Source organism: Schistocerca gregaria, chromosome 2, assembly GCF_023897955.1.
Source record: "Schistocerca gregaria isolate iqSchGreg1 chromosome 2, iqSchGreg1.2, whole genome shotgun sequence".
NCBI lineage: Eukaryota > Metazoa > Arthropoda > Insecta > Orthoptera > Acrididae > Schistocerca > Schistocerca gregaria.
In genome coordinates, this window is record NC_064921.1 from 523,027,377 (window position 1) to 523,044,316 (window position 16,940).

Sequence of the window (16,940 nt, forward strand, 5' to 3'; positions counted from 1 at the left end):
CGACCGTAGCGGTCGCGCGGTTCCAGACTGTAGCGCCTAGAACAGCTCGGCCACCCTGGCCGGCCGGCCGGCCGGCCAGTCATTCTTCCGGCACTCAATACACTATTGGAAGAGGAAGAAAGCAGAACTTTTGGTACATTCTAAGTACCATCTGCCATGCACTTCACAATGGTTTGCAGAGTACGTGTGTAGATGCAGAGAGTCTCGCAAAATTAGACGAATATTTTTGATATACTATATGATATTCCAACCTGTTCAGCAGGTGATGCTGTGAACTTTTCATGGTATGCATAAATGAAGATCCTGCAACACTTATGACATGCTGCTATCGTTCAAGTCGCGGAGCTTTTTCGTTTTCAGTGGAAAGAATACTGGCAGACAAGTGTAATTTAATGCAGATGGGGGTAAGGCCATTATAATTTAGTCGTGATGCATCGAGTCGCACACCAAGGCGTTTTCGAGAGGCCTCTTGCCGGCAAGAAGTCGACGGGGCCTGTTTGTCCGGTAGTGCTGCCAGATACATTGCACACCGCGCATATCCCAACCTCTGTCGTGCTAAGTCACGTAACGGAGGGTGCACTATGCGAAGTAGAGCCGACATTTACAGTTTTTTTCCATTTATAACTGAAATCATGCTTTGATTTTAACAATTAGAAAACTTATTGTGTCAGTATTACACATGATGTAGTATAGATGACCTAATTTCTCTCAAATTTGCAATATTAATATTTTGGTTATCGATTTTACATTTTACCAGGCGAAACAGTAGTAAACACATTGAAGGACTGCTAGTTCTTTCATTTTACGGGCGACAGAATTACAGTTGTTCAGTGAATTCCTGTACTTGCTACAATGCGACGCATTTAGTTAGTAGCTTCCTTAGAAGCAAAAAACAGAATGTCGAACTTCTTGCAGATTAACCCTGTCTGTCGGACCGGGATTCGAACCCGTGGCCTTTGCTTTTAGCGAGCAAGGCCTCTACCGGCTAAGCACCGTAAGCACGACTCACGACCCGGCCTCACAACTATACTTCCGCCAGCAGTTCTTAGAGATCGACGAGTATGAATCATTTTAACCACAGTGCATTTACATCAATGTTTCAGCATCGTTTTTATAATAGAGGAAGGCAGTTGTGTGCACTGGAATTACATGGAATGGGTTTGTGGGTTTAGCTGGCTGAAAAATCTTGTGGAACAAAGACTTGGACTTAAGACAGTTGGAAATCCAGAGGGAAGCACTGCTTGCCACAAAGAGCATGCATCATCGAGTAATGAATGTTTGAAACATTTTATTGATGATTTGCCGCTTGTGACAAGTCTTCTTCTTGTTCTTCTTCATCTTTTTCTTGTGCCTTTGACCCTCCTCGGTGCAGAGTCGGCGTGGTTATTAACGGATTTGGCGTGGTTATTTTAAGAGGATGGCCGAATGCCCTTCATGTCACACGCCCATTCCGCCCTCCCTCACTGCTTCCTGCAAGGCACATATGCACTACAACCTTCTGCGTGTAATTATACATGGGAAAGTGGGCAAAAATTTTTGTCTAAATTTTCGTTTTATAAACACCTTTACCTTGCTGTAATGTATTTTATTTGCTGCCGACGTGTTTCGTCTTTTACAATAAGGCATCTTCAGTGTTTTTATGAGCGATATTTGTTGGTTTCAAACATTTCACGTCCTAATTTTTACAAAAACAATCCAGAAATATCGCATATTAAATAAAACTGTATCACTGCAACAAGATAAAGGCGTTTAAATTTATAAAATAAGTCTTTGTGTACTTGCTGCGGATGACTGATACCCAAAAAAAAAAACTTCATTCTTCCTACATGTTTGCGATTCATATATTTGATTCGAGACTATTCACCTAGTGGGAGATGGGAACCTCCTAGAAATCATATCCAAACTGGCCGGGACACCGACCCTTGTCGTTAATCCACCCGGCGGATTTGATCTGGGGTAGGCAAACCGCGCGTTAACACGCAGTGCTATCCGTTTGGGTTACTTATAACGACTCCAGGGATTTGGAACACAGTACTGAGAACACAATAGCACTATTTACTATGTTCGATATTTCCACTATCCATATGATGACCCTTATCATTCAATTCCTGATATATAGATAAAGATAAATACTCTCATACAGATGACCACTCGCATCTCTTTGGAAACTCCTTAGCCTCAGCCAGTGAATTCCGTAATTTCATTTCGAAAAGTGTGTTAGGAAATGTTGTGTTTATGAAAAAACTTTACCTACGGTTCGATGCAAGCAAACGCCGCAGACGATTCCAGCATTGTCTTAATGAAACCTTTACTGGAAGTAGTACAGTATAAATGAAACGAACAGAAGTCACCATCAGTCAGCTGATCGAAATGATGGTTTCAATTCAATTCACGCGCGGTCTGTATTTATTTATATATTATTTTACAATATGTTCCAAAACGATGCGCACAAAAATAGAATTTTCCCGGGGTTCATACCTCTTATTTTATTAATTATAGAAACTTGGGGAGAAGTGTTTTGAATAGCTCTGGGGCTAGGGACCATTTGTATATACAACAGAAAGATTGTCTTACTTAACTGACTTACAGTACAGGGCTGATTTTCGAATGTCACACACTTCCTCCAGCTTAAGCAAATGGAGCAAACCGGTTGGTTATTTTTGCCTTAGATGCAGTTTACGGCGCGCCTTAAAGAGCTTATGGAAGCACCGCTTAATTCCTGGGCGCTTCCTGAGAAAACCCTAAACAAGCGTTTTCACAAATTTTTCGTCGTCAGCAGTAGATATCTAAATAACTATCCACTGCAAACTGCTCAGATTTAACTGTATTATTTATGGATTTATCTGGACGTGCCATCTTTCGTATTCAAAAATATTTATCCAATATCGAGAAACAAGCAAAAAACATGGTTTTTGGGTATCAAAACCTAGCCATGGATTTGAAGGTGGCTATTGCGCAGCAGATAGCTGTAATTTTTACGATATATTCCTAGTGTCCTGATCTCGAACAACCTTGAAAATTTTCTTGATATTTTTTTATCCGTTTTCGAGATACAGAGGTTCAACGTAAAATCCGGTGTGAGACGAAAACGTAGTTTATGAAGTGACGTAGCACGGGAAATATGCTATAAAGTGTCTCCCTTACACCTGAGAACCCGATGTTGTAGTACCGAAGCAGATACAAAATGTTTCAGCACATAAAATCCAGTCTGAGATGTGAAATTATATAGCTCACGTTATTTCACTTTCACACAAGTAAACTATCAAAATTTTACTGACCAATACATTTCTTTTCATATGAGTGACATGCCCTGCTGTAGCAGGGAAAAGAATGGAACCAGAGGGAAGAAGCTGCTATCAGAGTACAAAAGAGACAAATATGCTTCTCTTTTATAAAAGACTCTGACTGCAAAGTCAACTGCCTCATTCTACTGTCCCCAGTGCATATAAAATTTTTCCCAAGTATTTTGGTATGCGAACATATTCGCGCTTTTATGCTGATTGAGTAGGAGACAGCGGCAGTGGAAAAGGGACTGATAAGTTATAAATACTGTAAGATAGTAGACAACTGTCGTGTTGTAGAAAGATTGAAGGAGGCAATGGCAATGTGAAAGAGAGGGCAGTGGAAGGTAGTTGACAGTGACAGAACACTGCTAGGAAAAGAGTGAAGGAGATTGTGCCAGCGAGAGAGCAATAAAGAGAAGGAGAAAGTGGAATTGGGCGAGAGCTAGCGATAATGAGAACAGAGTGCATGAGCACGACAACGGGGAAGACAGAGATAGTGACACCGAGAAGAGGCAGCAGCAGTGGGAAGGAACGAATAAGATAGCAGCAGTAAGAGAGAGCAAGAGGGAGACTGGCTGTGAAAGGATCAGTAGTGGCAGGACATGACGATGGTGACCATGGCTGTGACATAGGAGACAATGAGAGATAATGGAAATGATGTGGGCTGAATGAGTGAGTGAGAATTGGCAGATCAGAGTGGATGGGTATTAATGACTTACAGCGGTAGACTAGTGGGTACGAGCGAGTTACAGTTAGGGGAGCTTGTGGGGGTGAGAAAAAAAGTTTTGTGTGAATTCCTAAGGGATCGAACTGCTGAGGTCATCGCACCCTGACTTACACACTACATAAGCTAAATTATGCTAAGGACAACACGAGTACACCCATGCCCGAGGGAGGACTCGAACCTCCGGCGGGAGGGGTGCCGCAATCCGTGACATGTTGCATCAAACAGCACGGCCATTCCGCGTGGCGTGGGAGTTAGAGATGAGTTCTATGTTAAAACGAGGGTGAATGTGTTCGATTAGTAAAATTTTTTGGATAACTTTTAAAGGCGCCGAGGAAGGCAGAATGAAGTAACAGGTATCCCACTTTTCGGTGAGTATTATAAACAAGAACTTATTGGCTTTTTTTGCGCTCCGACAGGAGCCTTTTTCCGCTGGTATCGTCTACGGTCTAAGGGCGGCAGAGTGTCGCAGTCAGAAGGCGCGAGTTGTCAGGAGAGACAGGTGTTTAATGAGACAGAGCAGACAGAGTTCAGCGCCTCGCGGAGCAGGGCCTGAGCCGCGGCGGCACGCCCACGCTGCGGCTGCTGCCGGCGTCTCCGCCAGCCGCCGTGCGCGCCGAGCCCTCCGTGTAGATCAGCCGCCGCACCGACACAGAGTACAGCCACGCGCTGTCCCTCGCCGACAGGCCGCGTTCCTGCCGCACGTAAGGCACGCTCTCACAAATTAACAACACAATTCGGAAATGCAGGTCCTTACAAGTGATAATTACTTAATACTTACCAAATTGTAAGATGGCAAGAACTATGCCCCTTACATGAAGTCATTAAAGATCACCTAACTCACGTTGAGCAAACAGTAGGGCTGAACAAAAATGACTGACAAGGCACAATGAATCTTGTAGAGGGAATAGTATGAACGTATTGGAATAATTAATGTCGGGTGATGGTTTTAAAGTAATTCACACGACATGAAAAACTTTGTGGAAACGTGTCGATTTACTGGAGGCTGGTTTACCCCAGGGAAGTCCTCAGAATTGACCGTGGCCGCCGGGGGAGCGGCTAAGGGAAGCGACAATAGGCAACTTATGGCGGCTCAAGCTCTGAGAAAGCGGCAACGGGGTGCGCATCCAGCTGCCTTAAGATGAGTGACAGTGAGTGGGTGGTTGACCCCATGCTGGTGTACCGGGAAGCAGACGGAGAACTTGTACGCCCTGTTGATAAATGTCCGTCGTCCCGTTTTCAGTGAAACATGCGAGTAAGCCACGCAAAGCCAAAATTTGCGTGTTCGTGACTATAGCAACTTCACGCTGAATTCACGGTCTGCAGAGTCTGAAGTAAATCAGGTGAAGAGCGACAGAATGAAATACTCCAGTCTCTGATGGGAACGTAGGACCAAGGAATTTGAAGTACTCTCCTGGGAGTCAGAATTCCAGAAAAATTGGTGTTTTGTGCAGACACTAACCTTGATGGGAGGCCTGGGAGGAGCTAAATAGCAGAAGTTAAGAGGAAGGGTAATTTTGTGGGAATTTGTTCACTTCCCAGAGCAGGCATTGGTCGGCGCTGGGAAGCGACACATAATTAACGCAACTTGCGCTGCAATTGGCGTAAGTGATTTTGCTGGAGGGGAAACCGAGGCAAAGAGCAGACTGGGAGAAGTCCCCATAGAGGTCTTCCGTTCCCAGCTTGCCTAGAGTGCGGACGTGGCGTTCTTTACTCAGCTTGCCTGAGAGAGAGTGGGTATCTCTGCAGTTTAGGACTTAGCAAACGAAACAATTGAGCTTGGAGATAGAAAGTTTTTTTCAGCTATTTACTGAGCAAGATAGCTGGAAGTGAATAGACGAGCGCAGCCTTGCAGCACCACGAGGTCGGCCAACGTCAGCATAAAGACGACTCCCCGCCATGCTGTATTCGGTGACATTGCGCCCGCTCCGGCCACTGATTAATTTGTTGGATCACGTCAGGAAAGTTTCCACGAGGGTTTAATGGGCCGTGTATTGTAGAATTCTTTTCGCACTTTGCATTACGCCTAGGTCAGTCGATAGGAATTACTTTTGTTTTATCGCGCTTTACTCCACGCAGACGCAATTTATTACCACTGCCTGTTAGGAGAGTCGTGTAATGTGATGATTGAAGGTCGTGAGTTAAAATAAATCTGTGCTAAGCGACTGCATCTGTTTTCAATCAAGTAGTTGAAATCCAAAGTCACTTTCTCAATTAATTTTATGTTCAACATTTGCATCTGGTGTTCAATAGCTGAACATAACATCAATGTGCACCCCTTTTTAATTAAAAGGGATCAATTCTGAATCAATTAATGTCAACCCTGGCACCGCAGTTCAATCAGGAGTCACAGGGCTTTATTACTTTCTTTGCGTTATCCGACATTGCGGCAGTTTTGCACTCTCTGTTGATGTGTTAGTCAATTACCTGGGGTGAACACACACCAAAACCTGATAAGTGACGGGTGGGGTGTTATAAAATGTTATTTACTTAACCCAATCAGATTAGGGGCTTCGGGCCTATCTTACATTGGACCAGGTTTTTTTTTTTTTTTTTTTACGTGTACAGCATTCTTTAGATCATGCTATGAGGGCGTTCAATAAGTGAGTAAGACTTTTTCTTCTCAGCCAGATTCGATTGAAAACATTCGCAATTTGTTAAGGGATAACGTGGAGTCCTACTTCAGCCCTCTGGCGGCGGCATACGTAGCTTTCAAAATAGCGTCTGTAACGGTGGCGCGTAGCATTCAGATAGCTCTTACTGATTACCAGAGCAACGCAGATATTCGTAGGTGCTTGCAGATTCTCTACGGAGACATAGCACTGAACAAGAGCACGGTAAGTCGTTGGGCGAGGCGTCTTACCATCGCAGCGAGGTCGAACAATTCTGTCCGATCTCCAGCGTGCCGGCCGGCCTCGCACAGCTGTGACTCCTGCGAAGTTGCAACGTGCGGACACTCTCATTCGAGGTGATCGACGGATCACAATCAAACACCTCGCTGCGCAACTGGACGTCTCTGTTGGTAGTGCTGATACAGTTGTCCATTAGGTGGAGTACTCCAAGAGCCGTGCCTGCTGGGTTCCTATTGCTGGAGTCACGAACGATGACGGTCGAGTTTAGTCTTGTTCTCCGCACCTATTCACGCATTCTCCAACAGCCCATGAGCGTTCAGAAGCGTTCTCAGCGCTCCGTTGTGAATGCCGTAGCTAATGCGAGCATTAAGCGTGATCGTAGGAAGTTGTTTAGCGAATTTCGATTCAATCAGTTGTGAGTTGTCGTGGCTGATTGTGGTGGTAAGTGATAAATTCTGCATAAGCAAGCGGGAGACATAATTTGCAGGGTATGTGCTCGCATCAAACGGAAAGCACGCGCATGCGCGTATCGTAACTGTCGCTTGGAACCTCTTTCCGTGCCTAAAAGTTCGGGAAACGCCAGCGTTCGTCGGTCAGACTATAGCTGCCTAACAGAAGACCATAAAGAGCAAAGAACAACCGCCTGTGCGGAATTGCTTGTACGTTAAAGAGGGTGATCGAGACAATTTTGGTCGAACACAGTGACAGACGATGAAACAAGTGTTCATCATTTTGAACCGGAAACAAAACGGCAATCCATGGAGTGGCGCCACACCACTCTTCTCCGAAGAAAAAGGTTAAAACCACACCCTCAGCCGCTAAGGTCTTGGCGGCGGTGTTCTGGAGCTCTGAAAGGGTTATGTCCTTCCTAGTAGTGCAACGATCAACTCTGAAGTGTACTGTGCTACTCTCAGGAGATTGAAGAATAACTTCAACATATTCGCGTCCGCCCCCGGTAGCTGAATGGTCAGCGTGACGGATTGTCAATCCTCTGTGCCCGGGTTCGATTCCTGGCTGGGTCGGGGAATTTTCTCCGCCCAGGGGCTGGGTGTTGTGCTGCCCTCATCATCATCCTATCATCCTCATCGACTGCAGGTCGCCGAAGCAGCGTCAGATTGGAAGACCGGCACCCGGTGAACGGTCTAGCCAAACGATTAAATTAAAAAACATCTTCGTCACTGCAAGAATGAAAACAAATTTCTCCTTCCAGAATGAAATTTTCACTCTGCAGCGGAGTGTGCGCTGATATGAAACTTCCTGGCAGATTAAAACTGTGTGCAGCACCGAGACTCGAACTCGGACCTTTGCCTTTCGCGGGCAAGTGCTCTAGCAACTGAGCTACTGAAACGTCCCCTTGGAAAAATTTATACATGACTGTGCTTAAACTGACACACAATATTTTTGGCGCAACGCAATCTGACTTCCAAAAATCCCTACAAAAGAATGGCCCTGACTAACATTAACCTATACGTTTCACAAATCACTTACCTCACAAAAATCTTCGTTACTCAAGCTACTGCAATACAGCGAACGCCACTACTGCCAGCTAAATAAAAGATTCAAACTACTGAAGGCACTAACTACTGATAGGCATAGTTAGCAAATGAAAGATTTTAATACAGAACAAACAATGTATTTACCTTAATAGTCATACTTCCCAAGCACGACTCACGCCCCGTCCTCACAGCTTTAATTCCGCCAGTTCTGGAAACATCCCCCAGGCTGTGGCTAAGCCATGTCTCCGCAATATACTTTCTTCCTGGAGTGCTAGCTCTGCAAAGTTCGCAGAAGAGCTTCTGTGAAGTTGGGAAGGTAGGAGACGAGGTACAGGCAGAACTAGGCTGTGCGGACGGGACTTGAGTTGTGCTTGGGCAGCTCAGATGGTGGAGCACTTGCCCGCGAAAGGCAAAGGTCTCTTTTTCGAGTCCCGGTGCTGCACACAGTTTTAATCTGCCAGGAAGTTTTAAATTTCTCCTTCTCCTTGACAAAGTAAGGCCTCACACGAGTCTGTGCGCCTGACAGAAACTCACATAATATCATTGGATTATTCTTCCTCATCCACTCTAGAGCCCGCATCTCGCACCTTCCGACTTCCATCTGATCGGCCCAATGAAGAACGCACTCCCCGGGAAGCAGTAGATGAATGATGGGGAGGCTATTGATGCAGCAGGGCGTTGGCTCCGACGTCGACCAGTAGAGTGATACCGTGCAGGCGTACAGGCTGCCGCAGTGAACGGAGATCATGTTGAAAAAGAGGGCTTTCTAGCTAAAACACTAGGGAATATTATTGTATGTTGGAGTTGTAAATAAAACCAATGCATTAATTATAGAACGCCCCTCGTACGTAGGAACATTAGAGACTATGTTGAACATTCCTCTCCAAGCCAAGACCATTGTGCCACAAGACTAGCGCATTGTCAGAATAGAGTACATGGTCCGGGTTTCCTGCAGACATAGTTCTGCTTCTGCACGAATAACAGGCGCGTTACATTGCGGGTGTGAAATGGTATAGTGGTTCAAAGTTGTTGCACGCACGTCAGTACAGTCCTTATGGGCAAAACGTCTTCTTGTGGTGTATGGACCAAATGCAATGTCGCACCTAGGTGTAGTGAAATGATGCCAACAATTTGAGCAATTCCGCACAAATATGAGTGATGCTGATCGGAGAGTCCGAATCTTCGACCATGCGATATGCTTCTTTTCCACAAGCGGAAAGAACATCTGAGGGGAGAGAGATTTTCTAAGGATGACGAAGTTGACACAGCGGTTCTAAAATGTCTCCGTGACCGAGGAGCGGATTTCTATCGTCGAGGAACGGAAGGACTGGTAGAGCTTTCCGACCGACAGAAACTTGGTAATTATGTTGAAAAATAATGTCATGTACCTGTGTCACTTTGAAGTGTAGTGCAGCATTCAATGACTGTTACTTGTCCTACCATAACATTGTGTAACTTACTTTTTGAAGATCCCTTGTAACAAGTGTGGTCAACAAATAGTACACTTGAGAGATCAGAAAAACTTCGAAAAGCGAACTGTATGGCGGCAAACCCATCATGGAAATCCACACCTGGGCCATGTCCATCATTAAACACAATGCAGGCATCGTGAATTGGAAGTTTTAGTTCTGGATAATACGGCCAGGAAAACAAGAAAATTCTTGACAATTCTCCATGCACTTTATCACTGCAATGATGTCGGCAGGTTGTACTTACCCAGAAAAGCAGACAATAGAAGACTCTTGAAAGTGAGGCAGACAGTGGAACACGAGAAGCATATATTGGCGGGCTGTATGCAAGATATCCAAGAATCAGCTCTGATTTATATCAGTAACGGAAAGCATACTAAAATACGACAAACCAAAAATAAATACCGGAAATTTGCACTCTAGTACTGTTAAATAAAGCACTGCATGCGCAGTTTGCGAAGAAGTTCGAAGGCAAAATAGATGGTTCAAATGTCTCTAAGCACTATTGGGACTTAACATGTGAGGTCATCAGTCACCTAGACTTAGAACTACTTAAACCTAACTAACCTAAGGACTTCACACACATCCATGCCCGAGACAGGATTCAAGCCTGCGACCATACCAGCAGACTGATGGGCCTAGAACCGCTCGGACACAGCGGCCGGCGCAAAATAGATAAGGATAAGACTTGGTCTTGGTTGATCAACGGAACACTAAAGAAGGAAGAAATGATTTTTGCTGTACAGGAACAAGCCTTCAGAAATAACGTCATTAAAAACTGAATCGAGAAATGAGCGAAAGACCTGAAGTGCATGTTCTGGAAATAAGTTGAGAATATAATTGAATATATCTTGAGGTACCGCCAAAAGATCGCTCATACTGATTACAAGGAGAGGCACAATGTTGTGGCACGAATGATCCATTGGAACGAAAACGAACATACGAAATTAGTTTGGACTTCTGTCTTCAGGCAGATCTGATGGTGGAACATAATACACCAGATATGGCAATAGTGGAGGGAAAAACATTGCTTATCGACGTTAGGGATAGCAGAATAGACGATAAACAACTTGAAAAATTTACCGGGTACAAGGACTTCAAACTCGAACAACATCGACTCTGACGTAAACCGGTGAAAGTAGTTCTAGGCGCAGTGCGAGCAGTGCCGAAAGATCTTGAGCACTTGAAAACCGTTGACACTGATAAAATATACATCTGCCAGATACAAAAAGCCACTTTACTGGGGCCCGCACTAATTATTCTTTGACAAAACATGCTGTCCTGCACAGCTGGAAAATGTCTGACAAGTCATAAAATACGAAATACAGTTTAGTGATCTTATTTGCTGTGTTTACTGTTGTGATAATATTAATATTAATAGCGACAGTAGCATGTATAAAACGTATTTTCACGTGTACAAAAGTTCTATATTCTGCGAGAGAGAGTCCTGTGGGAGATAAATTTAGGTAGACTGCACCAGCTGAAAGCTTTGGTGAAAGAGTAAGATCTGTTTGGAAAGATCGATATTTGTTTGTGGTGGAATAACTAGTACGTACAGGAACCAAGGCAGACATCGTTGTTGCTGTAATAGAAAAGGACTTCGAGAAAGCGTTTGAGTGATCCAGTGGGACGGAAAGGATTGTAACTGTGGTGGGAACGAGTGTTTCTGCTGTGTTGCTCAGGCGAGACCGTTGAAGTTGGGGAGAGATGTGACGGACTAGATACACCGTCCGCCAAAAAGTTTCCAAATTGGTTTTATTCCTGGCTTATAAGCGACATCAGCCGCCCAGCAATTACAGTGACAGCTTACAGTAACAATGGTAAGAAACAGACGTGCATTCGACCAGTGAGTATTGAGCAGGCAGTGTTAAGTAGTGAAGCGGCCGTAGTGTGTTAACGTTGATCTGTCACAAATCGCAGTTGGGAGCACTTCATCAAGAGCTCAAAGCTTTCTTCAGAATATTTGGTAGGAGAGAAGAGTGAGTGGAAAGTTCGTACAGAACACCTTGATTCCCGAATAAAAACAACGACCCGTGGACACCCGCCGCGACTAGCTTGAAATGCAAAGCGCCGACAATCCTTTTCTGAGAAAAGCCATGACAGTTGACGACATGTGACGTTACCAGTACGAACCTACTATAAAACGAAAAAGTGATGAAAGTCTTACGAAGGGTCAACGTTTTGATGACTTAGAAATTCCAAGCATGTGACATTCGATTACAATGAAATGATAACCCTTATCTGCTTACAGGCGTTGACATAGGTCAAAGGAAAAAGATGAGAATGTGTGGTCCGACCGGGACTCGAACGCGGGATGTCCTGCCTGCATGGTAGACGCTCTATCTATCTGAGCCAGCGAGGATACGGAGGATGGTGCGACTGCAGGGACTTGTCTCTGGCACGCCTCCCGCGATACCCACACTCTCGACGTATAGTCCCGCTCTACATTCATAGTGCCCCTGCCCGCCCATTACACTCATTACTCGTGGCGCGTTGCCGGTTCCCGTAAGAGTTCGGGCACTGTTTGTGCAACCGCATGGCCAAGTGGCTGGTGAGCCTAAACTATATACACTCCTGGAAATGGAAAAAAGAACACATTGACACCGGTGTGTCAGACCCACCATACTTGCTCCGTACACTGCGAGAGGGCTGTACAAGCAATGATCACACGCACGGCACAGCAGACACACCAGGACCCGCGGTGTTGGCCGTCGAATGGCGCTAGCTGCGCCGCATTTGTGCACCGCCGCCGTCAGTGTCAGCCAGTTTGCCGTGGCATACGGAGCTCCATCGCAGTCCTTAACACTGGTAGCATGCCGCGACAGCGTGGACGTGAACCATATGTGCAGTTGACGGACTTTGAGCGAGGGCGTATAGTGGGCATGCGGGAGGCCGGGTGGACGTACCGCCGAATTGCTCAACACGTGGGGCGTGAGGTCTCCACAGTACATCGATGTTGTCGCCAGTGGTCGGCGGAAGGTGCACGTGCCCGTCGACCTGGACCGGACCGCAGCGACGCACGGATGCACGCCAAGACCGTAGGATCCTACGCAGTGCCGTAGGGGACCGCACCGCCACTTCCCAGCAAATTAGGGACACTGTTGCTCCTGGGGTATCGGCGAGGACCATTCACAACCGTCTCCATGAAGCTGGGCTACGGTCCCGCACACCGTTAGGCCGTCTTCCGCTCACGCCCCAACATCGTGCAGCCCGCCTCCAGTGGTGTCGCGACAGGCGTGAATGGAGGGACGAATGGAGACGTGTCGTCTTCAGCGATGAGAGTCGCTTCTGCCTTGGTGCCAATGATGGTCGTATGCGTGTTTGGCGCCGTGCAGGTGAGCGCCACAATCAGGACTGCATACGACCGAGGGACACAGGGCCAACACCCGGCATCATGGTGTGGGGAGCAATCTCCTACACTGGCCGTACACCTCTGGTGATCGTCGAGGGAACACTGAATGGTGCACGGTACATCCAAACCGTCATCGAACCCATCGTTCTACCATTCCTAGACCGGCAAGGGAACTTGCTGTTCCAACAGGACAATGCACGTCCGCATGTATCCCGTGCCACCCAACGTGCTCTAGAAGGTGTAAGTCAACTACCCTGGCCAGCAAGATCTCCGGATCTGTCCCCCATTGAGCATATTTGGGACTGGATGAAGCGTCGTCTCACGCGGTCTGCACGTCCAGCACGAACGCTGGTCCAACTGAGGCGCCAGGTGGAAATGGCATGGCAAGCCGTTCCACAGGACTACATCCAGCATCTCTACGAGTACGATCGTCTCCATGGGAAAATAGCAGCCTGCATTGCTGCGGAAGGTGGATATACACTGTACTAGTGCCGACATTGTGCATGCTCTGTTACCTGTGTCTATGTGCCTGTGGTTCTGTCAGTGTGATCATGTGATGTATCTGACCCCAGGAATGTGTCAATAAAGTTTCCCCTTTCTGGGACAATGAATTCACGGTGTTCTTATTTCAATTTAAAGGAGTGTTTATATATATGTCACATTCGAGTTGAACATCACTCAAAATAATGACTTTGCTGACAGTTACATACTCGTATTAACTTTCTGTGTGTTGTACTCTATTGGCGGGAGAGTATGTAGAATACAAAGCCTACGTTTTAAATTTTCTCTTTTTTTTATTGATCCAGTCTCGAAACTTGTTGGGCTGACGGAGTACGTTGATAATACAGCAGAGAAGCCAGGATATATGCAAATCTCTGCGCTTGTCTGCACGTAGCTAGGATAGCTGAGCACAAGATGGTGGAACATAGTCAAACAGTAAACACTACAGGTATATTGTACACAGGCGCTAAACACCAATTCCAAGCGCAGTAAGACCTCTGAAACAGGCCTCGCAGCATAACATCGCTATAATCAATAATTGGTACTTGTACAGTATTCTTTTGCAGGGAAAAATTGGAGTTCTTGATGTTTTTGTAGGAGATGGAAAATCCTTATGTTTTCTTACAAACTGAAGCTAAATGGTAAGCCAGTTTACGTTTTCATTTATAATTATCCCAAGGCTCTGTGCTGGGGGACAGAAATTGATATATGTTCCATTTAGGATGAAAGATGGTAGGTACTCCCGATATTTCGGGCTAATAAGCTTAGGATAATCAACCAGTACTGCTTAGTTTTCGGATGGGTTGCACTTTACTCTACGCCCGTTTTGATAGTGAACACGGCTCAAACCTAAAATTCTCGATAACTCTCTTCTGATTTATTGGTTTTACACTTAAATATAACTGGAGGTCATCAGTATACATAAGGTATTTACAGTAAATTGTATGTAACTCACACATTTATATGGTCAGAATCATTTAAGATTTACTAGTAGTATATATTATCAAATACAGGCGTATTCATATTATGGATCCAGTTTATGGTTCAAATGGCTCTGAGCACTATGGGACTTAACTTCTGAGGTCATCAGTCCCCTAGAACTTAGAACTACTTAAACCTAAGTAACCTAATGACATCACACACATCCATGCTCGAGGCAGGATTCGAACCTGCGACCACTGGATGACAGAGAGACTGGCCCGCCTTTATTAAGGGAGGAAGGGAGTATTGTGTTTTCAGTAGAGAAACAGTAACAACATGATTGGTCGGTCAGGATAGGTAAGTGACTTTGAACAAGGATTGGGTGTTACCTGAGTAAACATACACGTGTGTGCACAATCCGTGTAAGTAAAGCTCCTGCTCCATGGCTGTCAGCTGAATTACGTCAAATGATGACTAATAGGGATGCTGCCCACAGGCGTTTCAAGGCAGATCCAAAACCCGAGCGTTTCGAAGAATATAGAAAGCTACGGAACAGAGTGAAACAATGCATTCGCAATGCTAAAATCAGGCACGCTCGCTCCCTTGTATGCAGCGATCTGACGCCCACGACTCTATGGAAGATCTCCGTAGCTTCGGGGGTCGGAAAGGCAAAACCGGAAACTGCTTTTCATGTGTCAGCTAACGAATTAAATGAATTCTTCTCTGCACCTCTGGATACCAGCACGGCTCATAATTACCGTCCATAAGAATCCCCAAACAGGATAACTAACAACGATACCTTCCATCTAAAACATGTAACACCAAATATGGCAAGAAAAGCAATAATGAGAATCTCTTCTGATGCAATAGGCAACGACAGTATCGGTATAACCATGATTAAGAATGTTGCCGATATGTTAGTACCTGTCTTAACTGACATATTTAATTTTTCCCTCGTGAACGGAATATACCCCACTGCATGGAAAAGAAGCATAATTCGACCCATCCCTAAGATCGAAAACCCGCAACTGCCTAGTGATTACCGACCAATTAGCATACTGCCTGCTGTTTCCAAAGCACTTGAATATATTATTCATGACCAAATCACTGAACACTTGCATGAATTCAGCCTATATGACAAATTTCAATCCGGTTTCCGTAACATTACAGCACAAACACTGCTCTAATTAAAGTAACTGATGACCTGAAATATGCCATCGACAATCGAAAGGCAACAATATTGACGCTACTGGACTTCAGCAAAGCTTTTGACACTTTTAACTTTGACATATTGCTCAGAAAAATGCAACAGCTTAATTTCTCTGATAGTGCAATGAGATGGTTTGAAAGCTACTTAAAAGACAGACAGCAATGTGTTGTCTGCGTAAATGAAAAATCTTCCTGGAAACATGTTTCCTCGGGAGTGCCACAAGGATCAGTCTTAGGACCACTTTTGTTCTCTTTATATGTCAACGATATTTCGTCGGTTCTGTCCTCCTGTAAATATCATTTCTTTGCCGATGACCTCCAGCTCTAACTAAGCGTCAGACCTGAAGATGTAAACACTGCAATCGCTCAGATGAATGATGATCTGTCTTCAGTAGTGACATGGGCGAAAAACCTTGGGCTTAAACTAAATGCAAAAAAGACGCAAGTAATCTTAATAGCCCATCAGAAATTAATAAGTTCAGATTTCCGTGAACGGCTACCTTCTATTCTGCTCGACGGTACTCCAATACCATATCAGAAAACAGTGAAGAACTTGGGTGTAACTTTGGATGAGCATCTCAACTGGGCGGAGAATACAGTCGCAGTGTGCCGAAAGAGGTCTGCTTGTCTCTATGCTCTCAAAAAGTTTCGGAACATATTTCCACAGGACTTGAAACGCCAGCTCGTGCAAGCACTCGTCTTATCGAACCTCCACTACTGTGATGTGATTCAACAAGGCATGAGTAGTGAAAACAAAAGACGGCTAGAGCTAACCATGAATGGCTGTGTGCGTTACACCTGCAACATTCGGCGATATGATCATATTAGTGCTTCATACTCCGAGCTAGGGTGGCTGCGGCCGGACAAATTGCGTGACTACCACACTCTATGTCTACTTCACCGACTCCTCGTCGCGCAAGCACCCCAGTACCTTGCTTCAGAGATTAAAAACCTGTCATGCCATCATAATCGAAACACGAGGTCACTCTTATTTGGTATCCAAACTGTGCCCACTCACAAAACAAAAACTTTTGCAAACTCCTTCTCAGTTGCCGCTGTCCGTCTCTGGAACAAACTGCCCCTTACCTTGCGCAAAATTCAATCTCCTGCTGCTATTAAGAAGAAGTTGAAG

At 45.3% G+C, this 16,940-nt stretch overlaps 1 protein-coding gene across 1 annotated transcript in view; it reads right to left on the reverse strand.

Moving 5' to 3' along the window:
* Nucleotides 1–4,538: 4,538 nt before the first annotated feature.
* LOC126335867 (uncharacterized) overlaps nt 4,539–16,940 on the reverse strand; it is a 96,026-nt gene continuing 83,624 nt past the window's right edge. The window contains exon 3 of the mRNA XM_049999340.1: nt 4,539–4,703. Within this exon, the coding sequence (XP_049855297.1) occupies nt 4,539–4,703 (165 nt within the window). The remainder of the gene's footprint in view (nt 4,704–16,940) is intronic.